This window comes from Notolepis coatsorum (genome assembly GCF_963971535.1).
Source record: "Notolepis coatsorum genome assembly, chromosome: 6".
In the NCBI taxonomy this organism is placed as follows: Eukaryota; Metazoa; Chordata; class Actinopteri; order Aulopiformes; family Paralepididae; genus Notolepis; species Notolepis coatsorum.
This window is the reverse complement of record NC_140170.1, coordinates 69,376,403-69,396,607: the sequence shown is the minus strand read 5'-3', so window position 1 is coordinate 69,396,607 and position 20,205 is coordinate 69,376,403. Positions and strand designations below refer to the sequence as shown.

At 44.8% G+C, this 20,205-nt stretch overlaps 1 protein-coding gene across 2 annotated transcripts in view; it reads right to left on the bottom strand.

Annotated features, from left to right (window-relative positions):
• The window catches only part of ikbke (inhibitor of nuclear factor kappa B kinase subunit epsilon), a 57,073-nt gene that overhangs the window by 22,519 nt on the left and 14,349 nt on the right, over nt 1-20,205 (bottom strand). For both annotated transcript variants that reach the window (XM_084317454.1, XM_084317455.1), the window contains 8 exons: nt 12,676-12,786; nt 10,459-10,638; nt 9,229-9,425; nt 5,285-5,343; nt 3,511-3,602; nt 2,396-2,497; nt 2,092-2,149; nt 1,865-1,977 (listed from right to left, as the gene is read on the bottom strand). In XM_084317454.1, the coding sequence (XP_084173580.1) occupies nt 1,865-1,977; nt 2,092-2,149; nt 2,396-2,497; nt 3,511-3,602; nt 5,285-5,343; nt 9,229-9,425; nt 10,459-10,638; nt 12,676-12,786 (912 nt within the window). The remainder of the gene's footprint in view (nt 1-1,864; nt 1,978-2,091; nt 2,150-2,395; nt 2,498-3,510; nt 3,603-5,284; nt 5,344-9,228; nt 9,426-10,458; nt 10,639-12,675; nt 12,787-20,205) is intronic.

Below are 20,205 nucleotides of genomic sequence, written 5' to 3'. Positions count from 1 at the left end.
GTGCAGTATAATGCTCTATGTGCAGGTACAGTATAATGCTCTATGTGCAGGTACAGTATAATGCTCTATGTACAGGTATAATGCTCTATGTACAGGTATAATGCTCTATGTACGGGTATAATGCTCTATGTGCAGGTATAATGCTCTATGTGCAGGTATAATGCTCTATGTGCAGGTACAGTATAATGCTCTATGTGCAGGTATAATGCTCTATGTGCAGGTATAATGCTATATGTGCAGTATAATGCTCTATGTGCAGGTACAGTATAATGCTCTATGTGCAGGTACAGTATAATGCTCTATGTGCAGGTATAATGCTCTATGTACAGGTATAATGCTCGATGTGCAGGTACAGTATAATGCTCTATGTGCAGGTACAGTATAATGCTCTATGTGCAGGTATAATGCTCTATGTACAGGTATAATGCTCTATGTGCAGGTATAATGCTCTATGTACAGGTATAATGCTCTATGTACAGGTATAATGCTCTATGTACAGGTATAGTGCTCTATGTACAGGTATAATGCTCTATGTACAGGTATAATGCTCTATGTACAGGTATAATGCTCTATGTACAGGTATAATGCTCTATGTACAGGTATAATGCTCTATGTGCAGGTATAATGCTCTATGTACAGGTATAATGCTCTATGTACAGGTATAATGCTATATGTACAGGTATAATGCTATATGTACAGGTATAATGCTCTATGTACAGGTATAATGCTCCATGTGCAGGTATAATGCTCCATGTACAGGTATAATGCTCTATGTGCAGGTATAATGCTCTATGTACAGGTATAATGCTCTATGTACAGGTATAATGCTCTATGTGCAGGTATAATGCTCTATGTACAGGTATAATGCTCTATGTACAGGTATAATGCTCTATGTGCAGGTATAATGCTCTATGTACAGGTATAATGCTCTATGTACAGGTATAATGCTCTATGTACAGGTATAATGCTCTATGTACAGGTATAATGCTCTATGTGCAGGTATAATGCTCTATGTACAGGTATAATGCTCTATGCACCCCTCACTGTGTTACATTAACACACCCCTACTGGACTATATAATATACACTTATAAACAACAATCATAAACAATCAAAACATACTTGTTCATATGTCTTATATTAAAGTATATTTAGTTTTTAAGAATTGTAAAGGATAGGCAAAAATAAGCATGTGCTTCAGCCTATTCCTTTTTTCGGTCATTGAGTTTGGATTTTGTGTGTGAGCTTACTTTGAATATGTACATTTGTAATATATGTATTTTTTCTTTTTTTTGAAAGTCCACACAAGTGTGTTTTTGATTGATCTGTAAACAAAGAAATAAACTATTCATCATCATCATCATCATCATCATACTTCGCTGATTCATACTCTTTGCAAATAACTGCCCAATTGCACAGCCCTGCTAATTATAATCCCATCCCACTGTATTGTCATTTCATTCTAATTAGTGTATATATACTTGACCACATCTTGCCCAGTTGTACAGCCCAGGACCTATTCTTATTAAATTGTTTACTTATAATTGTACTATATTCTATTGTGCTATATTTAATTTAGTTTATATCTCATTTTATTTTATTCAACCTCTTTATTTACAGTTGTACAGCCCTGGCCTATATTTTATTTCATAATTATATTGTGCTTAACTTAGTTCATATATATATATATATATTTTTTTTTACTCCACCTCTTTATTTTATTATCTGTTAATGTCTGTCCGTTAATGTCGCACCGGAAACGACCAAAGCAAATTCCTTGTGTGTGAAAACTACTTGGCAATAAAGACCTTCCTGATTGTGATTGTGATAAAGTTCTAAATAGAGCCGCTCCCCCCCAGACGCACCTCTTGTCGTCGGCCAGGCTCTCCGACAGCTTGGCCTGCTCTATGTGCAGGTGATCCAGCCGCTTCTGGAACTCCTGGATCCCGGCGGCGTACACAGGCAGGTGCTCTCGGATCTGCAGGGAGGAGACAACAGTCAGTGGTTCTGACACCTGTCCGTCACAGCACTGTCCCCGCCCGCCCTACACCCCTCCCCCCGTCAATCACACTTGTGTCCCAATGGTTCTCACCAGCCTCAGCTTATTGCTGTTATCGATGGAGCCGTGGGTTTCTGGGGGGCTATGACCTCTGAGAGAGAGAGAGAGAGAGAGAGAGAGAGAGGAAGTTAGAGATGAAGAGAGAAAGAGTTAGAGATGAAGAGAGAAAGAGAGGTGAAGAGAGGTGAAGAGAGAAATAGAGTGAGAGAAAGAAAGTTCTCAATTTAGGTATTTGGTAATGTACATCAGATATGTTTTAGGACTATCTATAGGACCCATAGGTCTCCATCTATATGATCCACAGATACAGTGATGCTCTGTGTACAGCTGGACTCACAGTGTCAGCAGCCTGTGTTCTGAGCCGAGGCACGTATGCAGCCTCATGCTGATCATCCTGATGCTCAACACAGCTTCTCCACACTGTCTCTGCATGTTCATCCTGGAGAGGAGAGAGGAGGGGAGGAGGGGGGAGGGGAGGAGGGGAGAGAGGAGGGGAGGAGGGGAGGGATGAGAGAGGAGGGGAGGAGGAGAGAGGAGGGGAGGAGAGATGAGGAGGAGGGGAGGAGGGGGGGAGAGGAGAGGAGGAGGGGAGGAGGGGAGAGAGGAGGGGAGGAGGAGGGGAGAGAGGAGAGAGGAGGGGAGGAGGAGAGAGGAGGGGAGGAGGGGAGGAGGGGAGAGAGGAGAGAGGAGGGGAGGAGAGATGAGATTAAATGAAATGAGACGAGAAGCGATTAAATTAGATCAGATTAAATGAGGAGATGAGAGGAGATAGGAGATGAGATGAGGGAGAGTGTGTGTCTTACATTACATAGCTGTAGTATTCTTGCAGTAGCAGTTGCTTCTGTGTGTGTGTGTGTGTGTGTGTGCATGTGTGTGCGTGTGTGTGTGCGCGTGCATGTGTGTGTGTGTATGTGTGTGTGTGTGTGTATGTGTGTGTGTCTGTGTGTGTATGTGTGTGTGTGTGTATGTGTGTGTGTCTGTCTGTGTGTGTGTGTGTGTATGTGTGTGTGTGTATGTGTGTGTGTGTGTGTGTCTGTGTGTGTGTGTGTGTGTCTCACATGTAGCTGTAGTATCCTTGCAGTAGCAGCTGTCTCTGTGTGTGTGTGTGTGTGTGTGTGTGTGTGTGTGTGTGTGTGTGTGTGTGTGTGTCTCACATGTAGCTGTAGTATCCTTGCAGTAGCAGCTGTCTCTGTGTGTGTGTGTGTGTGTGTGTGTGTGTGTGTGTGTGTGTGTGTGTGTGTCTCACATGTAGCTGTAGTATCCTTGCAGTAGCAGCTGTCTCTGTGTGTGTGCGTGTGTGTGTGTGTGTGTGTGCGTGTGTCTCACATGTAGCTGTAGTATCCTTGCAGTAGCAGCTGTCTCTGTGTGTGTGTGTGTGTGTGTGTGTGTGTGTGTGTGTGTGTGTGTGTGTGTGTGTGTGTGTGTGTGTGTGTGTGTGTGTGTGTGTCTCACATGTAGCTGTAGTATCCTTGCAGTAGCAGCTGTCTCTGTGTGTGCATCGAGCGCACTATCCTCAGATACTGGTGGACCACTCCCACGATCACCTGCAGACAGAGAGGACAGGGACTGAACCATGTGGACAACATGTCATATCACTGTCACAGTTGTAGCTGATGTTGACTTACTGTATACTGTACCACGTTCCAGTAAGGACTAGTAACTCTCTAGTAACAACTTTAAAGAAGGCTTGGTCGACTAAAACCCTAACTACCAATTAGATGACTAATTGACTACAGGTGGTGATAAACTGACCAACGTGGGCAACGATGGACAAGAAGAGATTGCGCGGCAACCTCTTGTTGCCCTACTGCCGGTCTGGGGAGGGTGTAGACTACCACATGCTGCCCTACTGTCGGTCTGGGGAGGGTGTAGACTACCACATGCTGCCCTACTGTCAGTCTGGGGAGGGTGTAGTCTACCACATGCTGCCCTACTGTCGGTCTGGGGAGGGTGTAGTCTACCACATGCTGCCCTACTGTCGGTCTGGGGAGGGTGTAGACTACCACATGCTTCCCTACTGTCGGTCTGGGGAGGGTGTAGACTACCACATGCTGCCCTACTGTCGGTCTGGGGAGGGTGTAGACTACCACATGCTTCCCTACTGTCGGTCTGGGGAGGGTGTAGACTACAACATGCTGCCCTACTGTCGGTCTGGGGAGGGTGTAGACTACCACATGCTGCCCTACTGTCAGTGTGTCGGTCGGGGGAGGGTGTAGACTACAACATGCTGCCCTACTGTCAGTCTGGGGAGGGTGTAGACTACCACATGCTGCCCTACTGTCGGTCTGGGGAGGGTGTAGACTACCACATGCTTCCCTACTGTCGGTCTGGGAAGGGTGTAGACTACCACATGCTGCCCTACTGTCAGTGTGTCGGTCTGGGGAGGTTGTAGACTACCACATGCTGCCCTACTGTCAGTGTGTCGGTCTGGGGAGGTTGTAGACTACCACATGCTGCCCTACTGTCGGTCTGGGGAGGGTGTAGACAACTACACGCCTTCTCCACTACATGTGGAGTCGCCAGCTGCTTCTTTTCACCCGACAGCGAAAGTTTCACTAGGAGAACATAACATGTGCAGAGGTTCACACTTTCTCCGAGAGATCCCCTCCCACAACCAGGACTCATACTCCACTGGCTTCCCACCCGCGAACACTGACAATTGTGTTCATAGGGACGACTGACCAAGCCGGATGCTCCGCTGACAGCGGGAATTGAACCCTCTACACTACCCAGCCGCCACCCCATGTTGTATAAAATATATATATCAGCAATGTAAAAGGAACACGACAACATTTGGGGAAATTAGCTTACAGTCTTCTCCAGAGAGAGACAAAAAGATGGATACCAGTTTTCTCTCTGTGCGTTCAGTAGAAAGCTATCTGGCTGCATGTTAGCCTAGCTTAGCACAATGAATGGAAGCGGACATGGCCAGTTAGCCTTCTGGAGAGGTGTTAGTTGGACAATGCCTAGGCTAACCGGCCATGTCCGCTTCCATTCATTGTGCTAAGCTATGCTAACGTGCAGCCAGATAGCTTTCTACTGAACACACAGAGAGAAAACTGGTATCCATATTCTTGTCCCTCTCTTAAGAAGAGTGACGATAAGCTAATTTCCCCAAATGTTGGCGTGTTCTTTTAAGAGGGGGCAGTCCTACTAGGATTTAGCAGACCAGCGTGACCTAGTGGCCTGGAGTGGAACACAGAAGAGCGGAGAGCAGCGACAGTACCTTGGTGAAGTTATAGTCTGCTATCACGTCAAACCTGGATGGGATGACGGGAGTCTCTGCTGCAGTGAGTGAGTGAGTGAGAGAGAAAGAGACAGAGAGAGAGAATGAGAGACAGAGAGAGAGCGAGAGAGAGAAGGTGTGTGTACATGTGTTACAGGTGTCAGTCATACTAGCATCCGTCATAAGGAACTAACCCCTCTGCGAATCCAGCCGCTCCGGGGTTGGTGACAAACGCAATCTCCGTTACGCCACCTGACCGCTCATTTGACTCATTCTGAGGCCTCAGCCTTAAGATAAGGACTCACTAGTGTTTGATTTGACTCTGAGGCCTCAGCCTTAAAGGAACACGCCAACATTTGGGAAATTAGCTCATCGTCTTCTCCAGACAGAGACAAGAAGATAGATACCAGTTTCCTCTCTGTGCGTTCAGTAGAAAGCTATCTGGCTGCATTTTAGCCTAGCTTAGCACAATGAATGGAAGCGGACATGGCCAGTTAGCCTTCGGGGGAGAGGTGTTAGTTGGACAATGCCTATATGCTAACCTGCCATGTCCGCTGGAGAAGACAATAAGCGAATTTCCCAAAATGTTGGCGTGTTCTTTTAAGACAAGGACTCACTAGTGTTTGATTTGACTCATTCTGAGTCCTCAGCCTTAACTCATTCGGGGCCATCCACGTAATATTACGTGTTTGCCCGACAACCGTAGGGTGCCAGCCACATAATATTACGTTTTTGGTTCGTTTTCCTTTTTTTCCCCGATATTAACACTTTGATCGCCATGGTTAAATTCATAATTTACCATCCCTAGCCAGCTCTATTTGTCTATGGAGAAGTTCCCCTTCTTTGCAGGGCTATAACTTTTTTAATTCTATTGCTAAATTGACATTATTATGGCCCATTCAATGTCCTATATCCATTGTTCAGGGTGTAGCAACGATATACTTTTTCATTCACATATTCATACTAATATGGTCTAGAGCAGGAGTGTCCAACCTTTTTTGAACCAAGATCTACTTTTTTATTTACCACCTAGCCCGAGAGCTACCAGCCAAAATTGTATATTGTAAGCCATCATTTGAGGCTTTATAAAAGCAGCATAATGAACACAAATCTGTCAGTGCCGAGTCTGACCTCATCTTAAATAACAAACAGCATTGCTTGTTGTAGTTAACAAGGAGAGGAAGAGTTGATTTAGCAAAAAAAGATTTTTTTTTATTTTTTTTAAATAATCAAATTTTATTAATCAAGATCTACTTGAAATCAGCCCGCGATCTACCTGTCGATCGCGATCGACTGGTTGGGCCCCACTGGTCTAAAGTATAAGTATGTTTTTATCGTTTTCTGCAGCTTTCTCCAGAACTTGATTTATAGCCCCAAATGCATTATATTGATGATCAAATACAGTTTGGTAGCGATCGGTGCCAGATGAAAAATTTCAACTGGAGGTACTTCTAGAAGTTACTACGTATCATCTGATATTGACCGGATGGGCGAGGGGGCGTTTATAATTCCGTGGGCAACGTTATACCATTCATCTAGTGTGGGTCATATGATCATCAGATCAGTTAGTATAGAAGACGTTAGAAAATAACGTTGAAACTCACCGTATCTTCCTCGCGCCGTTGGACGATCAGCTTGGAGTAGACAGTTTTCGATTATGGGATGTTGATCCGATGTTGATCCTATTTCCAGGTTGTATAATACTATATACGTCCAAATAACGTTGTTTATTGAGTTAGGGCGAGCGATTGATTATCCAGTGTGTTGAGATAGAGTCCTGCTAATGATCGCGAGTGCCCGGACGAAATATGGATGAGCACTTCCTGTTTGACGAGTCACTTCCTGTTGGCGATCTGCCGATCGGCCACCAGATGGCGCTCTTGAACCGCTAGAGAGTTAAGTGGAGCTCAGCTGTACATCTCAGGTCCCCGGAGGAGAAATATGATTTCGATCACAGATTTTTGAATTATTGATATCAAAGACGAGTTACGGCGTCTTCGGCAGAATGAGCATGGCTAGGAAAGACGTCCAAAGGCGTTTTCGGCGACCATAGTGTTAATATCCTATTCACTGTCACAGAGCTGTATTTTGGCTGGAAAATGCATATTGGGAGTCCGAAGGTGCAGTACCGACCAGATCCTGGTAGTGGCGCTGTCTCGAGAATGCAGTAACCCCTGTTGCAGACCAGGTGTCACACTGTTTGCTCGAGGGCTTCACTCGATCGCATGGAATACTCTTTGGGATGCCGAATTCATTATGCAGTAAAGGATTATGGCATGGGCCAATGGACATATGATCTACCAGATGGCGATCAAATAATTGGAAAATTCTTTTTGGAATCTAACCAGCCAAAGGTAAGAGCAATTTGACGTCAATTTCAGCTTGTCGTGCAAGGATTTAATAGCCATCCCCCAGATCAGCCTATGTTGTGGTAATAACGAATGCCGTTATTGGCACTCAATTAATCAGAAACGACTTCCCCCGCCCCCCCCCCCTTTCATGCATTCATGATGGAACATAATACAGATCATATGCATTTGGATTTTTAACTGTGTCGTGCCAATGGATTTAACGTTATTAGCTTAGCGCCTTATAAATAGCCTTGCAGGAATGATCCCAGATCATTCCGATATAACACTCATATTCACCACAGTATAAAACGGGAACGTATTGATGAAGAAAACAATTCTTTTATGCATCTTGAACGGAAGGTTCTTACTGTCAATTGACAATGATATTGGATACATAGCTATAATATAAAATATAGATTTAGCTCTACAAACAATGTGACGCACAGTGAAAAGTTGTAATGGAAAGCTGGCCTAATTACAGCGGACCCAGTCTAATAGCTGGCACTGATTGAGTTAAGACAAGGACTCACTAGTGTTTGATTTGACTCGGAGGCCTCAGCCTTAAAGGAACATGCCAACTCTTTGGGAAAGTTGCTTATTTGCAATCTACACTGGAGTTAGACAAGCAGATACATACCCTCTTCTTATCTGCGCATGCATTAGGCTTAGGGAACAGCCGCGCCGTTAGCCTAGCTTAGCGTCATTCACTGGAAGTAGGTGTGCCAGTGTAGCCGTGTCACTCCAAATACAATTCAAAAACTTTCCTGTAAACATGTTGTGTCTGAACTATTTTTTGCCGAACCACTGCTGCCTTGTCTTACGCTCTCTGTAGGGCAGGCCAGTGTGTGTGTGTGTGTGTGTGTGTGTGTGTGTGTGTCTTACGCTCTCTGTAGGGCAGGCCAGTGTGTGTGTGTGTGTGTCTTACGCTCTCTGTAGGGCAGGCCAGTGTGTGTGTGTGTGTGTCTTACGCTCTCTGTAGGGCAGGCCAGTGTGTGTGTGTGTCTTACGCTCTCTGTAGGGCAGGCCAGTGTGTGTGTGTGTGTGTCTTACGCTCTCTGTGGGGCAGGCCAGTGTGTGTGTGTGTGTGTGTGTGTCTTACGCTCTCTGTGGGGCAGGCCAGTGTGTGTGTGTGTCTTACGCTCTCTGTGGGGCAGGCCAGTGTGTGTGTGTGTCTTACGCTCTCTGTGGGGCAGGCCAGTGTGTGTGTGTCTTACGCTCTCTGTGGGGCAGGCCAGTGTGTGTGTGTGTGTGTCTCTTACGCTCTCTGTAGGGCAGGCCAGTGTGTGTGTGTGTGTCTCTTACGCTCTCTGTAGGGCAGGCCAGTGTGTGTGTGTGTGTGTGTGTGTGTGTGTGTGTGTCTCTTACGCTCTCTGTAGGGCAGGCCAGTGTGTGTGTGTGTGTGTCTTACGCTCTCTGTAGGGCAGGCCAGTGTGTGTGTGTGTGTGTCTTACGCTCTCTGTAGGGCAGGCCAGTGTGTGTGTGTGTGTGTGTGTGTCTTACGCTCTCTGTAGGGCAGGCCAGTGTGTGTGTGTGTGTGTGTGTGTGTGTGTGTGTGTGTGTGTGTGTGTGTGTGTGTGTGTGTGTGTGTCTTACGCTCTCTGTAGGGCAGGCCAGTGTGTGTGTCCGGTGCGCGGCTGAGCAGGAGGAGCGGCTGGGCGAGCGAGGTGGGGGGGAGGTTCACCACCTTCGTGTTTCCCTCCAGAGAGAGGTCATGACCCAGGAAGTAGAAGTGCTGCTGCTCCAACGCCACCCCGGTCTGAGACGCCACCTCCTCAAAGAAGATGGACACCCTGGAGGGAGGGAGGGAGGGGGAGGGAGAGAGAGATAACAAGTCAAGTCAAGAGTTTTATTTGTCACGGCATACAAGCATACAGTGAAACGTGGGGATATTAATGTGGGTGTGTAATGTTTAGAGTGGTGTGTGCTTAAAATTGATATGTATGTAATATATAATGTAATGACTGTATGTAGACCTACGTGTTGTGGTGGTGCATGTAGACTGTATGTAGACCTACGTGTAGTGGGGGTGCATGTAGACTGTATGTAGACCTACGTGTTGTGGTGGTGCATGTAGACTGCATGTAGACTGTATGTAGACTGACGTGTTGTGGTGGTGCATGTAGACTGCATGTAGACTGTATGTAGACTGTATGTAGACTGACGTGTTGTGGTGGTGCATGTAGACTGCATGTAGACTGTATGTAGACCTACGTGTTGTGGGGGTGCATGTAGACTGTATGTAGACCTACGTGTTGTGGGGGTGCATGTAGACTGTATGTAGACTGTATGTAGACTGACGTGTTGTGGTGGTGCATGTAGACTGCATGTAGACTGTATGTAGACCTACGTGTTGTGGTGGTGCATGTAGACTGTATGTAGACTGTATGTACTGTATGTAGACTGCATGTAGACTGTATGTAGACCTACATGTTGTGGTGGTGCATGTAGACTGCATGTAGACTATGTAGACTGTATGTAGACTGTATGTAGACCTACGTGTTGTGGTGGTGCATGTACTGTATGTAGACCTACGTGTTGTGGTGGTGCATGTAGACTGTATGTAGACCTACGTGTTGTGGTGGTGCATGTAGACTGTATGTAGACCTACATGTTGTGGTGGTGCATGTAGACTGTATGTAGACCTACGTGTCGTGGGGGTGCATGTAGACTGCATGTAGACTGCATGTAGACTGTATGTAGACTGTATGTAGACCTACGTGTCGTGGGGGTGCATGTAGACGCAGTGGGCACTGCCCTGCTGCATGTAGACCTACGTGTCGTGGGGGTGCATGTAGACTGTATGTAGACTGTATGTAGACCTACGTGTCGTGGTGGTGCATGTAGACGCAGTGGGCGCTGCCCTGCTGCAGGGAGAACAGGTGCACGGCCGTGCGCTGCAGCACGTCTGTGGAGGCCGTGAAGAACTGGTCAAAGGCCCAACAGCGGTCCTGGTCGGCCTCCAGGATCCCGGCCAGCACCGGGCCCAGCTGCCCCTTCAGGCCCCTGGTGGAGGAGGGAGGAACAGCAGGCTCCTTAACCCGTTCACTACCACAGGGTTAACCCTTTCACTGCGACAATACAGAAGGTTAACCCTTTCACTGCCACACACGACAAAGGGTTAACCCTTTCACTGTGACAATACAGAATGTTGTGAAGGGCCAGATTAAACCGAATATATATATTTATTTATATATATATATTTAATTGTATTTGTATATTCTCTAATATTCCTTGATATCCCTTGTATATTCCTTGTACAATATGCATTGAATATCCATTCTAGCCTACTGAACATCCCATAATAGTCTCCATTCTACTATTGGTCGAGACCTTGGTGCCAGGCTGCCATACCCCCCAGACCCAGTTCAAACGTACCGCTCAACATGTACGAACAAGTCCTAGTTCCGCGTAGGAATCTGGCTACCGCACCACTAACGGTACTATTTGTTCATAGTGCGTATATATACTGCGCTACTAAAGTAGGACTTCCTTTTCAGTCCAGTTTCTTACCCTCCAATAGAGTGACAGACGTAAAGCCTCCCCGCGACGCCACGTGTGGGAGTAAGGCCAAGTTCGGCCTACCATCGGTATTGAGACATCGTGTATATTAATATTTGAATAGTCATATTTGGCACTATATCGTCGAGTTGGACGTAGTCTATTAAGCTAATAATAGTCTGTTAATATATAGTGCTTCGTGCGGTGAGAATACTACCGTAGTCAGTACCCCATCGTTTCGGGCAGAGAACTGGCTGCTTATCCAGGATGGTCGACCCCATGTGAGACTGCATCCGAGGAGCCCCAGAGCCGACGAGCGAGTGGACCTGTATACCGGATTATTCTACCGACGACAGCCCGCCTTCCCAGGCACGGATTATGCTTTGTGTACAGTGATTATTCCATGGATAAAGACCCCCGACACTGCCGTGTGTTGGAACCCCCCCCCCTGGAGAGGACGCAAGGTGAGGAGACGCTCTGCAAGACGAGGTCGCTTCACGTCTCTCCCCCGTGGACCGGAGAGAGCCGGCCCACAGAGAGTCCAGCTGCTTTCATCTGTGGTCCAAGGATCGCTGGCGCATTGAACTGCACTACTGTGGGTTCACCCAGGATACCCTTAGCCGGACGAGGCAGCCAGACTCTACCCCCCCCCCCTTCCTACTCCTGTTGTCTTACAAGCGACCGGATTACCCCCCCTAGTGTATCCAGTCTTATAATCATTAAAGTATCATTGCTGTTATTCCTTAACTATTCCAGGTCGTATATTTACCGCCTGCGCCACCAGAGATTGGACATTCTCTATTGATATACCAACGAATACTCTTGCCATAAAAGTGCATACTATTTCAATTCATAAATGTAATTAAGTGATTAAGTGCTTGCTCTACACACCATTGCTGTGTAGTAATAAATACATACTTCGACTTCGTACATTTGTGTTGGATCCGTTTCATCTACGTGAGAGTGTTTATCATAATATATTTATGCCGAGTACTGGGTGGCCGAATATAAAGTACAAAGGTAGTGGTAGTAAGTATCATATCTAGTAATACAGTCAGGGAATTGTACCCCTCAGTTACACAGAAGGTTAACCCTTTCACTGCCACACACGACAAAGGGTTAACCCTTTCACTGTGACAATACAGAAGGTTAACCCTTTCACTGTCACACGACAAAGGGTTAACCCCTTCACTGCGACAATACAGAATGTTAACCCTTTCACTGCCACACGACAACAGGTTAACCCTTTCACAACCACACTACAGACGGTTCACACTACACAAGGTTAACCCTTTCACTACCACACTACAGACGGTTAGTGTGGTAGTGAAAGGGTTAAATCGGTCAATTCCTTGGTCGTAAGCGTAGAAATAGAATATTGATACGTTATTCCATTTCTAAGGCTGTATGGGTCTTAGTCGACTACGTTGATTGGTTGTTTTAACATGTATTTATGATGAATACATGCAATCTCTGGCATTGACGCATTTTTATTCACATTAATTTGCAGACGGACAAAGAAAAGTGAAAGAAAGTCCCCACTGTGAGAGTTGGCAGCTGTGAGGCAGGTGGTAGCTCCACAGGATGGGCCCCTCCTCCTCCCTCTGGACGCCCGCTATGGCTCCCACTGGCTTCTCCGTGGTGATCTTGTGCCTACATAACACACACACACCACACACACACATACCACACACACACACACCACACATGACACCACACACACAACAACACCACAACACAACACACATAGCTCACGCTTACTTACGTTTACATTTATTGCACTCATTGTACCATCTTGTATTTTGTACCTTTTTATATTGTATTTGTATTTATATTTTATATTGTATCTATAGTATATAGATACTGGACTGTGAAGCTCTGTACCCCCCCCCCCCCCCCCCCCCCCCATGCTGCTTTGACACCTGAATATCCCCAAGGGGATTAATAAAGGAACATCTTATCTTATATTTAGCTGACGCTTTTAACCCAAAGCCACTTACAAGTTGTGTGCAACAAGTCAGCAGGAGGGGTACACCACTGGCAGCTAATAATGGTATTGTTCGTCTAGTAGTGCATAGTAGTATAGCCATAGTAGTATAAGTGGTACTTACTACTTACTCACTCACTACTTACAATGCAAACATACATTTACATTTAGTGATTTAGCTGACGCTATTATCCAAAGCGACTTACAAGTTATGTACAACAGGTCAGCAGGAAGGGTACAACTCTGGCAGCTAAGAGTAAATAAGATTGTTCATCAAACAGTGTTGAACTTGGGTGCTACAGTCTTGAGTGCATAGTAGTAAAGACATATTAGCATAGTATGTAGTATAGGCAAGGTAGATTACTTAGTGGCAAAGTGTATAATAGTAGAAGATGAAGGTTAGTAGATTTTCCTTCCCCTCCCCCCCCTTTTCTTGTACTGCATGCTTTTCAAAATTGGTTCTATAGTCATTCAAATAAATTATGTAGTATGGACCTAATCCTACATCAACATTTTGTAAAGCGTAATAGCTCTGGCTTCCTGTGTCATAGAGATTAATAATATATCTATACCTGTACATATGCCTTACCTACTCTTACTAAGCTATTATACCTGTATCACTGTACATATTAATACTACAACTCTGTACATACATCTGATTAACACTACTACTCAGTAGTACTAATTTATATATTTTATACCCATTTTAATCACATGTATATTACTATTGCACTTTACCGTTACATTTGCACTCTGGTTGGATGCCAAACTTATTTTTGTTGTACTGTACTTGTGCTGTATGACAATATATTTGAATCTAATCTAATGAATAGGCACTAATGTTCATCCAAACTAGAAGTTTATAAAGCAAACCCACTATGGTTTCTAAAATCATGCTAAATTATACTTTAAAAAGGGACATGTAAAGTGATTTTAAATGTTGCAGACTTCAGACCACATAGATTTGATCTACCATTTTAGCCTCCAAACTCATTTTATTGCAGAATCTGTGGCGGGTGGATTATCACAGATTAAAACTGTGCTCCACTACAACACTGGCAGAGGAGGGAACTCCACGACTAGGGGGAAGCACCGTCTTAAAAAGAAAGCCATCATCTGTTGGTAATTAATTACCAAATGTTTATTAGTAATATTACAACAAAACAATATAGTTTCACTGGAATTCTGTTTGTTAACAGAACTCAATTTAGGGCGACAATAATGTGGTCAAGAGGCATGGTTTCTATCTTGTGCCTGAACTGGCGTGGCTTCTTTTATTCACATGTAAGCAGCAGTAGTACAACTCTTCTCTCTCTGAGAGACATTGGGGGAGAGAACGAAAGGGGTGGATACCTTTCCTTTTATAGTTGCCATAAGGTAGGGTACCTGGGTGGCTCCGCCTAGAGCGCCCTCTGGTGGGAGCAGATATATATACAACTAGACCATCACTGGTGGAGACAATCACATATCGTTAGCCTCATAGGATAACTGCCTAAGTAATTTTTTGGCCAAATTGATATTTTTGCCTAACTGTACTCTCCTCACACTGCTGCACCACCCTGGCTTAGTGGCTGTGTCCTCAGCCAATCAGAACACTTGTTATGTTAAAAAATCCCTTTCTGCCTAACTCACTCATGTGACTTGTGCATTTATACATTACATTTGACTTCAGAGGCTCATCACATGTGAAATGTTTTCATCTTTAACTTTGATTTAATCTGGTAAGCTTTTGTTCACACGTGGAAGCGACTGGTGATGAAAGAGAAGCACATGAAGGGGGAATGTTACAAAATTAAAATGGGACAGGAGAAACAGTCAAAGACCATGGGACCACCCTGCACATCACAGCACTGCTTGAAGTCAAAGAAGCGAAGTTGTGAGCTGCTGAGTGGTGAAGAGAGAAGAGATATCTTCAACCAATTCTGGACCATGTCGTCCTGGGACACACGCAAGGTGTATGTCCGGACTTTAGTAGAAAATGTAAGTGGTTACTCATAATCAAATTTATCATCTACTGCCTCCTTAATTGGTTTCAGTCCAGCTTTAAATGTAATGTATCTTGATTGGCTATTTTACTTTCCTTTACCTGCAGGTGTCTATAAAGCAGAAGAGAGCTGGTAATGCATCAAGGAGAACAAAGTCTCAGTTATACCACTTGCAACAGGCAGATGGATGTAAACTACCTGTGTGTAAGAGTATGTTCTGTTCAACCCTTGGCATTGCCCCCAGAACCATCGGATTATGGTTAGCTCTCGACGCCAATAAAGATCTGCCCAAACCCAGGAGCAATAAGACTGGTAAGTAACTCCGAAATAAAGAATGCTTGTAAATTGGATTTAAAATTGCAGGGAGGGGGGGGGGGTTATTATCCAGGAATGATATGACTGAAGGGCCAAGATCTTAGTTCAATTCCCTTGCAAGTCTATTCTAATTTCCATATTTTCTTTGCACCTGTTAGGTCCATGTGTGCCCATATCTGATGCTGACCAGACCTTCCTGAACGAATGGCTCTCTGGGCTGCCTACCGTTCCATCCCATTACTGCCACCAGATTCCCTCCTATCAGGATAAGAAGTTTCTGGAGCCGGGAACAATTCAAAGTGACCTGTACAAGGAATACCAGACAGCTGCTGGTGAAAGTGAAGCACGGGTCCTGAGTGAGACATATTTCCGACAGGCGTTCAGTGAACAGAAATACTCTGTGTTCAGACCACAAAATGACCAGTGTGATGTATGTGTCGGTGCCAGAGTAGGAAATATAGATCAGGATACCTATTACTACTCACAGAAAGTTAAAGGCTCAAGCTCAGGATGAAAAGGAAAGGGATAAACAGGAATCCAGTGATGAACTCTGTGTGGACAATGGACCTTCAGTGCGTTCTTCTGTGCCCTAAGACAAAGGCGAGTACAATGTACTATAAAACAAAATTACAGATGCACAACTTCACTTGCTTCAACCTGGGTAACAAAGATGGGTATTGTTACCCCTGGGAGGAGCATGAGGGCTCCCTCGGCAGCGAGGTGTTTGCCCATCTGCAGTTCAAACACTTTGAGTCTTTCCTAGAGGCCAAGTCAAGCCTCAAAAAAGTCGTAATCTGGTCTGATGGCTGTGGCTACCAAAATTGGTGTTGTACCATTGCAAACGCATACCTAGATCTGGCCATAAAGCATGGTGTCACCATAGAACAGAAACTTTTGGTTGCAGGGCACACACAGATGGAGTGTGACTCCATGCATGCATCGAACGGCGTACCACTAAAGATATTTACACTCCACGTGATTACATTGTCATCTTTGACACTGCACGTTTGCGGCCATCCCCATACAAGGTCACCCAGGTATATCACGACGATTTCATGAAGTTATCTGGGGCCTATGTCACCAACATCCGACCAGGTAGAAAAGTTGGCGACCCCACAGTCCATGACCTTCGGGCTCTCCAGTACTCAGGAGATGGTAGAATTCGGTACAAGTTGGATTTTGAGTCTGACTGGGAGGAACTGCCTCAGCGAGTCAGCGACTCAGCATCCCCAAAAAAGCGTTCCACTGGGAACGACTCTTTCCTGCCCAATTACCGATTACTCTCAGGAAATTCAACGATTTGCAGGCAATGAAGCCAGCACTACCAAGAGTGGCCCACCACTACTATGACAACCTCCCTCATCAATAGTCTGCGTGAACACAGCACCCGAGTGGGACTTTGGTTAAGTTTAGGCAAGTTAAAAAACAGTTATGTTTAGGAAAGTTACATTTTGATGTTTCTTAGGTCAACCAAGTGGACCACAGCGACTAGAATAGTTCCCGCCCCACTTGTAAGTTCCTACTTGGGTCTGATAACACGGCTGGGCTGACCACAGATCTAACCCACCTGTTCAGGATGTTAAAGTTTTCCACAACTGTGCTACTTTTGTAATGTTTAGGCAAGTAAAACAACTGCCTAGTGTTTGTATGACAATAGTATGTAAGAGGAAAAAATGCCTATGTCATGACTTATTTTGTTTAAAATAGCCTAAGTCACCGTACTCTGTTATGCAATGATTGTTATGTTTTTGTATTTGTACAAACTTGTTGATACACCTTGTGATACATATTTTCAAAATATAAATAAAAAACTCTTACACATTTGCTGGAAAATTTGTTTTTTCTTCTTTCCCGAAAGTCTTGAAAAATGACCTTAGGCAGTTATCCTATGAGGCTAACGATATGCAGGTAAACAGTTACCAGTGTAAACAGTCATATTGCACAGTTGGACAGTTACTAACAATCCTATACAGAGCCTCTGATCTCAACACTGTTGCTAGGGAACAGTTTAGACCCAAGTGTATTTCAGTTAGCAAACATTGCAACAGGAAGTAACGGTGGGTCCTTTTGGAACGTTATTGTTGTCACTTTGGAACGTCTGACTCCCCTACCCAAAGCTGTAAAGGAATGTGAATCACTACCCACTTTCAAAAACACTCAAAAAACACCTACGGGAGACTGCAATTCGAAACTGGCCCCTGTAAATGTCCTAACACAACCCCCTCCAATGTACAGTAAAAATTACCAAGTATGGTCTTGTCAATATTACAAAGTACAGTTTTGCTACAGTGTCCCCCCCCCACCCCTCCTACCCAACCTCCCCCCCCCCACTCCTACCCAACCTCCCCCCCACCCCACCCACCTACAATGTACAGTACCCCCCACCAACCCCCCCCCCCCCCCCCCCACCTACCCAACCTCCTCCAATGTACAGTTTCTACGTCAAATGTATATACTTTTTCTCTGGACTCTTTTCGTATCACAAACAGTACTGTATTTGCAAATCTGGTATGTCATAAATGTATAGATGTAGCAGTACTGTCTATCTGTATGTCATATATATGTCATATGTTACGATGAATTGAAAATGGGGGACCCTGATGTAAACAAGACGAAAGTCTTTCTCTGGTCTGCATCCCCTTAACAATTGTATGTATTGAGCTGTACTGTACTGTACCCATTCTGCAATCTGTTAATAAAGTTTTCAATCAATCAATCAAAAACTCTATAGCTTTGAGTGGAATGCCCTCTAGTGGACAGAACGTACATAACAATCACATGCTGTTAGTGTAGGCATTGGAATTGGCCTGTGTACATATAATACTAGGCTAATAGTACTAGGCAAAATTTGAGCAGTACAAATGTGATTATAATATTAAAGATAATAATGCATTAAGTTCTGGATGGGATTCTAGAGGAATATTGACAGCCCTAATATCAATATCCAGACTAATTACAGCCAGAATGAGGCACCTTTTTTAAATGACCTCATAGGGAGTCGTAAAGTGTTATCTTTATCAATATTTTCTTTTTGTTCTTATAGGCTGCCTCTGTACATTGTCCTCTGGTCGTGCTGCACAGTGCTGTTGACAACAACAACAACAGAATTCCCTCTGTGAATGGTAGATGGTAAATGCCTGCATTTATATAGCACTTTTGTCCAAAGCTATTTACAATTTGTTCCTCACATTCACTCACAGACCGACTGCGGAGGCGAGCACGGAAGGTACCGACCTGCACATCGGGAGAAATTAGGAGCTTAAGTGTCTTGCTGAAGAACACTTTGACACGCTGCCCAGGAGGAGTGGGAATCAAACCGGGAACCTCCGGATTACCAGACGACTGATCTACCTCCTGAGTCAATGAATAATATGAATATGAATGAATAATAAAGTTCTCTACAATCTTATTCCTGGCTGACACCATTAGAAAACACCTCAGGAATGTGTCTGACCAAAACCTGCACGGGCTACAACGCATGACGTACATGATGCCTGTTAGGGTACCTTGTGTATTACTGCACCTTGTGTAAACTGCACCTTGTGTAAACTGCACCTTGTGTAAACTGCACCTTGTGTAAACTGCACCTTGTGTCTACTGCACCTTGTGTCTACTGCACCTTTTCTATACTGCACCTAGTGTATACTGCACCTAGTGTATACTGCACCTAGTGTCTACTGCACATTGTGTAAACTGCACCTTGTGTATACTGCACCTTGTGTGTCTACTGCACCTAGTGTCTACTGCACCTAGTGTCTACTGCACCTAGTGTCTACTGCACCTTTTCTATACTGCACCTAGTGTATACTACACCTAGTGTATACTGCACCTTTTCTATACTGCACCTAGTGTATACTGCACCTAGTGTATACTGCACCTAGTGTATACTGCACCTAGTGTATACTGCACCTTGTGTCTACTGCACCTTTTCTATACTGCACCTAGTGTCTACTGCACCTTGTGTATACTGCGCCTTGTGTATACTGCACCCTGTGTATACTGCACCTTGTGTATACTGCACCTTGTGTCTACTGCACCTAGTGTCTACTGCACCTTGTGTCTACTGCACCTTGTGTATACTGCACCTTGTGTCTACTGCACCTTGTGTCTACTGCACCTAGTGTATACTGCACCTTGTGTATACTGCACCTTGTGTATACTGCACCTTGTGTATACTGCACCTTGTGTCTACTGCGCCTTGTGTCTACTGCACCTTGTGTATACTGCACCTAGTGTATACTGCACCTAGTGTATACTGCACCTTGTGTCTACTGCACCTTGTGTCTACTGTTTACTGCACCTAGTGTATACTGCACCTAGTGTATACTGCACCTAGTGTCTACTGCACCTTGTGTATACTGCGCCTTGTGTATACTGCACCCTGTGTATACTGCACCTTGTGTATACTGCACCCTGTGTATACTGCACCTTGTGTATACTGCACCTTGTGTCTACTGCACCTTGTGTATACTGCGCCTTGTGTCTACTGCGCCTTGTGTATACTGCACCTAGTGTATACTGCACCTTGTGTATACTGCACCTTGTGTATACTGCACCTTGTGTATACTGCACCTAGTGTATACTGCACCTTGTGTCTACTGCACCTTGTGTATACTGTTTACTTTTTTTTTTTTTTTTTTTTTTTTTTTTACTTTGACCAGTCAGCTGGTTCTTTTAGCGTTTATCGCTTTTTTTTTTCTGGTCAAGCATGACCGACAGAAACAGGTTGAATGGGGGTATAGATCGGGGAAAGACACTCTGAGAAAATACGGCTAGTCCGGGAGT